This window comes from Nematolebias whitei, chromosome 7 (genome assembly GCF_014905685.2).
Source record: "Nematolebias whitei isolate Nwh7 chromosome 7, NemWhi1, whole genome shotgun sequence".
NCBI lineage: Eukaryota > Metazoa > Chordata > Actinopteri > Cyprinodontiformes > Rivulidae > Nematolebias > Nematolebias whitei.
The window spans coordinates 48,419,044-48,427,752 of record NC_056504.1 but is presented as its reverse complement, the minus strand read 5'-3'; the positions used below and the strand labels follow the sequence as shown (position 1 = coordinate 48,427,752).

The window sequence follows — 8,709 nt, the reverse complement described above, 5'->3', positions numbered from 1 at the left end:
AAGGTTGTTTTTCACTGGGCTCCACTGTGGCTCACCGTCTTGATCCATACGGCCTCACGTTCCAACAGGACGTTCGACGGGCGAGGCCGCAGACGGTTCTTTCCTGGTAGATTAGAGGAGTCGGTCCCCAGTCCGCTCCCATCACCAGAGTTGAGGGATTCACCGAGCGGGGCTATTCCTCGGTAACCCCCCCTGGAGCCAAGCCTCGCGGAAGCTTCCGGAGCGAAGCTGCCCAGGTCGGAGCAGCGTCCCGTCCCTCCGGAGGAACCAGACGGCGACCACGCTCTCCAATCGAGCCCACCGACGTGTTTTCAGGCAGCCGCAGTTAGCAACAACGTGCGCTGCTAGCATATAGCATGTCCAAGGGACTGAAGGCCGCAGACCTGCCTTGGAGACGAAGAACTCCCTCTGTAAGGCAGCTGACGCCAGCTCAACATGTGTGCCTCTCCCACGGTTTGCCTGTCGAGGACTGCAGCGCGGATGATGATGATCCATCGACCCACCTGGCTTCGTTACTCCCCTCGCTGCCGGAGAATCTGCACAAGACCTGATGAAGCCATCGCGGATGCGCTGCTCAGAGCAGCTTCAAACCATGCTGGCGAAGTGAAACAGTCGGAGGAGGTGCCAGAAGCTGTGCGCCACCTCATCAAGCCGCGCGGCCCACCCCGTCCCCGCTGGAGGGACCGTCGCGAGCAAGCTTCGACTTTTCCACGGCCGCGGCTCTTGCTGAGTTCCACCACCAGCCCCGCCCGTCAGAATCCAGCCCTCTTCACTCCGGCAGCCTGCAGCTCAGCGTTTCCCCAGAGTTCGCCTGCAAGACAGCGCTCTGGGCAAACAATCGCAGAGCTCATGAGAGAGAAGCTCTCAAAATGACGGTCTCCGGAGGGTGTGTGTAAAAGTGACACGAAAGTTGAAATAAATCATCATTAATGATCAAAGTGTCTGTTTTTTAGCCAGTCTGTAAGCCCGGATGAGCTCACAGCGGCCGCACACATAAGAGCCGGTGTCCTTAATAAGGTTTTTTAAACTCACCGCCGCTCCAAGACATTACTAGTCGCTTACAGGGCACGATGGTAAGTGAAAATAACTCGTTATAATCCTGAGCTGCACGATTTTCACTCAAGCGATGTCAACTCGCACTCGTGGGATGAAACAGCCCCACACACGAGCCGGTGTCCTTAAATAAAGGTTTTTAAACTCACCGTCGCTCTAAGACATGACGAGTCGATCACAGAACAGCCTCCACACATGAGCCGGTGTCCTTAATTAAAGGTTTTTAAACTCACCGTCGCTCTAGACATGACGAGTCGATCACGGCACAACGGTAAGCGAAAATAACTCGTTACCAACTAGAACTGCACGATCCTCACTCAAGCGGTGTCAACTCGCACTCGTGGGATGGAACAGCCTCCACATGAGCCGGTGTCCTTAAATAGGGTTTTAACTCACCGCCGCTCTTGACATGACGAGTCGATCACTAAGATGAACAGCCTCCATCCAACGGCGCTGCGTTGATGCTGGCGCACACACACAGCTGCCGGCGCTAACCAGCTCACATCGGTATAAATGTGGTCCGCAGGCTGGTTCGGGTGGGGGCCCTTCTCTCTCACAAGAAACGACACCCGTCTCGACGAATCAACGCGGGCAGCCGTCACCCACCGCGTCTCAGCTTTCGGCAGCTCACCGCAGCTAAACGTGAAGCAGCTGAAGAACCCGGTAATGAGTCCCGCCTCCCTCCAGCGCGCGCCCCTCCAGCGAGAGCGGCGCGCGTCCCTCCAGAGAACAACGTGTGCTCCCGCGGGGCTAGCAGCCTTCACTCCAACAGCACGGCGTAAATGAAGTCACGCCCTCCGCCTTTTCAACGTTCGCACAGCGACGTCAAACGCGCAGCCCCACCGCGTCATCAGCTGTCACACGCTTCGCCTCAGCACAAGTCTCGCCCGGGATCACACAGAAAACATTCCCGCGACGCATGACGGCGGTTGAGGGGCGGACTGCTGACAGCCGTACAAAACATGACACCCTAACGCACGTCCACCCTACGAACGTTACGTAGAGTGGCTAAAACATGCTCGCCGTTTTTCAGATGGATGGACAAGGTTTTATGCAAATGGTACAAGTTACAGTTTGCAACCCGAACCCCTCCATTCAGAGGAGTTATAAAAAACGGTCCCGTCATCATCAGACTGATTCTCATCCCTAAATGCAGAAATCCAAGTGTTTTCTGATAAAAGTAATCTACAGAGTTCCCCAAGGGAGAGAAAACACAAGGTTTTTACTCACGGATCGGAGGGGTGAGACCGTTCTTGGATCTGTTGTTTAACATCCAGAGAACGCATACCGATCATCCTAACACAGAGACGAGAGTTTTTGTTTTACCTGGATGATCTGCTGCTCCTGTCACTTCAGACAGGAGGCGCTGATGCAGGATCAGGTGTTGACATCACACCTGTTAAATCTGGGCTTCGCCATAAATTGGAAGGAAGCTCGATTTTTTCCGGCCCAGACATTTGTTTCTGGGAGTGGAATTAAATTCAACCACCATGAAAACTCGTTTATCACAAACTAGATTCGACACTTTTTAAAAAGTCAACTCAGCCACGTAAGACCTGGCAAGTTATAACAGCTGTCTCTGTCATGAAGCTGTTGGAAATGATGTCACTCACACAGTGTTTTCCGCTGGTTTGTTTCACATGAGACGCCTCCAGAGGTGTTTTGCACGTCTGCATGTGGATCCAGTAAAACAAACGACGGTTGATCATTGTCCCTTCCTCTGTGGAAGCAGACCTCCGACTCTGGGGAAACACCTTGTTTTCTGTCATAGGGAGTCCCCCTCAGCAGACCCACGTCACAGGTCAGTCTTCACGGACACGTTGCTGTCAGGCTGGGGGGGGGGGAGGGACATGCCTATCTCAAGCAGTAGGGGCGCTGTGGCCCCACTACACATCAGCCCACATCAATGTTTTGGAGTGTCGCACAATACTGAAGGTGATTCAACACTTTGCTCCCGTGCTACAGAATCAACACGTGTTGATTCACACAGACAACATGATGACTGCTGCGTACATAACCATCAAGGGTGTGCGTTCAGCCCAGATGTTACACATTGTGCGAAAGCTACTGATTTGGGTTCATCAAAACCTGCTCTTTATTAGAGCGGTTTACATATCCGGTGTTCTGAACAGAGGGGCAGATGTGACGTCCAGGGGCGGCCCACGTCACGTGGACCGGACCCTCCATCCAGATCTGATGTTTTCAGACGCAGCAGAAGTTGGCAAAGCAGCTGTGGACCTGTTTGCGACGCGAGAAGAACGCTCAGTGTCAACTATGGTTTTCCCTGAGCCCGCGAGACGATCCATCGCTGGGGGGGGACGCATTTGCTCACAGCCGGTGGCCCAAAACGCTTTTATACGCGTTTCTTTTCCCCCACCTCCTCTGTTTTTTTACGGTTCCTGAACCGAGTTCAGGAGGAGGGATTGACAGCTCTCCTGGTGGCTCCCGGCGTGTGAACGCACCATGGTTCCCAGGCCTGCAACGTCTGTTGTCGGGTCGCCGTGGAACTGTCGTGGAGGGAGGATGCTCTCCTTCAGGCAGGAGGAGCGACCAAGAGTTACCCAGAAATAGGTCAACACCTGTGGGTCTGACCGCTGAGCGGTCCCACTTAGAGACATTAGAGGATGGGTCTCCCTCAGGAGATAGTGTGCACAATTCAAGATTCACGTGTTGCATCTACCACAGTTCTGTACACATCAAGGGGACGGCTTTTCAGCGCTGGTGTACAGAGAAGGTTTAGAGGCCACCTCATGCCTTTTAGGCGGCGTGTTGTTTTTCTACAACAGCTGATGGATAGGGAGTTGGTTTTCAGTACGCTTTAACGTACGTTGCAGTCATCTATTCCTGCCACGAAGGTTTCTGAGACAGAACAGCTTTTAATCACCCGCTGATGAAGCGTTTTTCTAAAAGATGTTCAGAGACACAGGCCTGCTTCACGTCCACTTGCTCCACAGTGGGATTTAACGCTGGTCCTGCGAGCCCTGATCAAAGCTCCAATTGAGCCTCTGGATCAGGTTTCATTTAAATTCTTGTCTCTTTAAACAGCCCTGCTGCTGGTTTTAACACCCGCTAAGAGGATAAGTAATTATCTGCCCTCTCTGTTGCTTCGTCATGCCTTAGAATTTAGACTGACGGGCAGCTCAGCTGATTTAAGACCAACTCAGCTTTTATGCCTAAAACATCACGAGCTCTTTTAAATCAAGAGTGATATCGTTGGAGGGGTCTTTCCCCCCCACAGATCAGAAGAGGAAGCATCTTTTCATCTTCTCTGCCCGGTGCGGGCGTTGACGTGTTACATAACGCGCACAGCTGCAATGCGTTTCAAACTCAACAATTGTTTGTGCATTATAGAGATGCTTCTGCAGGTCGCCGTTATCCATCCAGTGCTTGTCACACTGGCTGTGTGAGGCCTTTTCTGAAGCCTACAGAGCATCAGATTTAGGGCCTCCTGTCAACCTCAAAGCACACTCAACCAGGGGTATCGCATCTTCGACTGCTCTGCATAATGGTATGTCAATGCAGGACATTTGCACTGCGGCTGCATGGTCAACACCCTGCTCATTTATTCGCTTTTACCTACGTGATGTAACGGTTCGTTCCATGACACATTCTGTCCTTAGTGCTCTAACAGAATGAATATTGTTGTTCTCATGGAACTCTGTTTAAGCTCACTTCTGTCTGCATGCATTACAGTGTGAGATGTTGTTATCAGTCACAAGTCGTGTCTGTGATTTTGGTTTTATTGTCACTAATCAGTTCATGACTATTGTTACCAATCAGTTCATTTGATCAATAATCAATTCATGGACATTAATCTGTTTATACTGTTCAGCCATGAACCAGTTGGTTCATGCCCCCCCCCCCACCTCTTTTCAACTTCTTCTTCCGTTGAAAGTTTTCCGGGGCATTCATGCTTTGTCAGAACGCATAGTTACTCAACATGCGTCTGTGCATGGCACATAATTACGCGATGCGTGGTTATGCACACGGGGAGCTGAGTGACAAGACGTTTTTTGGGCAAGCTTCCGCTTCTTACTGTGTTCGAATGGACCCAGTGAGGCGAGGACCACATCCGCTTCGCCCTTAACCCATCAGCGACAGCCTTAAAGGGCGAAGCCTATATGAAATAGAACGTTGGTTACGTACTGTAACCCCAGATTCTATGAATATAGGCGTAGCCCTTTAAGCGTCGGGCCTCACTGGCTCCTAAATGGCTGAAGAAAAAAGCTATTTTGGGAGCCGATTTCCCGCTCTTAACGTAATTTATACGGACCGGGTGGGGCCCACACAGCAGGTGGGCGTGGACTAATTTTTTTTTCAGTGCTTATGCTCTGCATAACGGGATAAACCCATCAGCGACAGCCTTAAAGGGCTACGCCTATATTCATAGAATCTGGGGTTACAGTACGTAACCAACGTTTGTGGTTTGACTCCCATCACCCTTTGGAGCACAAGTTAGGAGTCATCAGGACTCTGTACCACAGAGCAGACAGCGTCCCCACTAGCTCAGGAGCCAGGCAGAAGGAGAAATCCCACACAAGACAGGTTCTAGAGCAATGTGGATATCCTAACTGGGCCTTCCTGAAAGCAGAGAAGAAACCCAAACAGGACTCCAGTCAGCCAACAGGTGAAAAGGAGGAACCCAGACCCAGACCAGTACTCATTCCATATGTTGAGGGAGTATCAGAGAAAGTGAGACGTTTATTTTCTAAACACAACGTCCCAGTGGCTTTTAAACCCCAAAATACATTAAAGACGGGTTCATCCCAAAGATCCAGTCCCCCGGCACAAACAGAGCAATGTTGTGTATGTTGTTCAGTGTCAGGAGGGTGATCAGTCTTACATTGGGGAAACAAAACAGCCACTGGCCAAAAGGATGGCCCAGCACAGAAGATCAACATCATCAGGCCAGGACTCTGTGGTCTACACTCATCTCCAGGCCAGCGGTCACTCTTTCAGGGATGAAGATGTTCACATCCTGGACAGAGAGGAACGATGGTTTGAGAGAGGAGTAAAGGAGGCCATCTTTGTGAGGAGAACCTGACAATCATTAAACAGGGGTGGAGGCCTCCAGGTTCAACTGTCCCCCTCTTACAATGCTGTGATTGCTAGTATCACTCAGCCCCCTGTAAATAGCAAGTGGCCATCGGGACACTGACGATCAATTATTAGGCTGATGGTCCTCATTGATCACGTGAACAACTGGTTCTGGATGTCAGCAACAAACTGGTTGATCCACTATGAGAAGGTGCTGTTTATGACAGAGTTTGTTGAAGTTGCTCAGATTGAAGAAGTCTTATGGATAAAAGACAAAACGTTTCAACAAAAAGAATTTGTCCAGAAGACCCGACTTAACCTGGTTGGCTTTTTCTACCTGGATTATTGAGCATGCATCAGGACTGTGTCAGTCAAAGTTTTGGACCTTTGATCAGTTTCAGATTAGCAGTAGTTTTACAAAGTTTGACTGATTTATTTATCATGAATCATGTTTCAACATTTTCCACAGTGTAAAGCATTTATAGAATCAGTCCTATAAGACTGTTCTTACCCTGATGAATGCTCGTTTTTGTGCTGAAACGACTAATCAATTTATTGATGAGTACTTACTCAGCCACAGGACCAGCAGCCAGTGAACCCATGAAGGAACAGGGAGCCTTGAGCAGGGACAGCACCGTGCATAAGTTTGAAGCATTTCCTCCACGCTGCCATCGCTGGGACAAACACCTGCAGCACAGAATGATGACATCACACCACCATTCAGCAAAAACATTAGTTCAGGATGGAGCCAGTACAACAAACATCTTACCAGCAGGGTCAGGGAAGTTAATTTTAAAATAGTTTATTGAGTTTATCCAGCAAACCAACTTTCCAAAAATAAAGAAATGATTTTATAGAAGAATCTGTCCAAATGACTAGATTTTACTTTTTTGTGATTTGATAGAAGCTTGAATGTTTAAAACAGCCACTGGGGAGCACAAGCCAGAGAATCTCGGGTTCTGGTCCCAAGCCTGGGTAAATGGTGAGGGTTGTGTCAGGAAGGACATCCAACATAAAACACTTTTGCCAAAACTAACATGCGAGTTCATCAAAGGGAAACCATACTGGCTCCTTAGATAGAGAACTTTACTAATTGGCTTTTATGTATGTGAATGTTCCCGTAAAGTGCCCTGAGACAACTTTGATGTGATTTGGCACTTTATAAATAAACTGAATTGAACTGAATTGGCTCGGTCGAGGCCCGGGTTAACAACGACCGCCACCGGTGATGTTGACAAACAGGGTGCTGGCGGAAATTGTGCTACTGTTGGTCGAAGACCACGAGGAGGGAAATGTGTCAGGAGACAAAGGGAGAAGAGGAAAGTCAATAATGTAGGACTGAGGGTGAACACTCTAAATGTGGAGACAATGACAGGCAAAGCTGGCTGACATGATGCTGAGAAGGAAGGTACATATTTTATGTGTCCAAGAGACCAAATGGAAGGGCAGCAAGGCTCGCAGCATTGAAGCATGGTTCAAACTGTTTTATCGTGGTGTGGATAGAAAGAGAAATGGAGTAGGGTGGTCCTGAAGGAGGAGTTGGCAAGAAAGTAGTAGAGGTGAAATGAGTGTCAGATAGGATGATGTGTCTGAAGGTAGAAGTAGGAGGTCTGATGCTAAATGTTATCAGTGGTTATGCTCCACAGGTTGGATGTGATGTGGAGGAGAAAGATACATTTTAGAATGATCTGGATGAAGTGATGAGTATACCCAGGGAGGAGAGAGTGATGATCGGAGCAGACCTGAATGGACATGTTGGTGAAGGAAACAGAAGGGGTTGAGTAGGTTTGGTGTCAAGAAAAGAAACCAGGTGGTGGTGGATTTTGTCATGAGAATGGAAATGGCTTTAGTCAGCACTTATTTCCAAAAGAGGGAGGAGCATAAAGTGACCCATAAGAGTGGAGGAAGCAGGAAGGAACATCTTGTAAAAAGATCTGAAGCTTCTCGACCTTCACTTCTCTAAGTGGCTTTAAACATCAGCAAAGTTCCTGGGAAAAAACAATGCATGCATGTTCTTGTTTTTAGTTTTCTACATCGCCCTACAACCTAGCTGGATTACTTTGTTACATTTTCTTTTAAATACTTTTCTTTTATTTTTTCACTTGTTATTCTAAACTGTTAAAGAAACTGGTTGCAGATGTTGATCTGTCTTCTTGGACTTGGTGGGTTTCTCGGTCTTCTTGGGCAGCAGGACCGCCAGAATGTTGGGCAGAACCACTCCCTGAGTGATGGTCACTCCTCCCAACATCTTGCTGAGCTCCTCGTCATTGCGGACAGCTAGGTGCAGGTGTTGGGGGATGATCCTGGTTTTCTTGTTGTCATGAGCTGTGTTTGCCGCCAGCTCCAGGATCTCGGCGGTCATGTACTCGAGCACCGCTGCCAGGTAGACGGGAATGAATCCACAGTGCCTCCTTTTTCAACTCATTTGGGATTTGGGGCTGTAGTTGAGGTATTATTTGAGCTTTTCAGATGTTAATCAGCTGCTACCAGTTGTAAACAAAACAGCACCGTTCTACAAAGTGTTTAAGTTAATGCCTGTCATTCACACACACTAATATATTTGGAAAACAAAAAGGCACCAAAGACAACATTTGTAACTTTTAACGTGATTATTAAAAA

At 48.7% G+C, this 8,709-nt stretch overlaps 2 protein-coding genes across 2 annotated transcripts in view; both read right to left on the bottom strand.

Moving 5' to 3' along the window:
• Positions 1-8,709, bottom strand: part of khk (ketohexokinase) — a 40,655-nt gene that overhangs the window by 10,859 nt on the left and 21,087 nt on the right. Inside the window, exon 2 of the mRNA XM_037679003.1 lies at positions 6,661-6,777. Within this exon, the coding sequence (XP_037534931.1) occupies positions 6,661-6,777 (117 nt within the window). The remainder of the gene's footprint in view (positions 1-6,660; positions 6,778-8,709) is intronic.
• Positions 7,007-8,709, bottom strand: part of LOC119412084 (histone H2A-like) — a 4,139-nt gene continuing 2,436 nt past the window's right edge. Inside the window, exons 2-3 of the mRNA XM_037679060.1 lie at positions 8,219-8,501; positions 7,007-7,018 (exon numbers count right to left, since the gene is read on the bottom strand). Of these exons, the coding sequence (XP_037534988.1) occupies positions 7,007-7,018; positions 8,219-8,501 (295 nt within the window). The remainder of the gene's footprint in view (positions 7,019-8,218; positions 8,502-8,709) is intronic.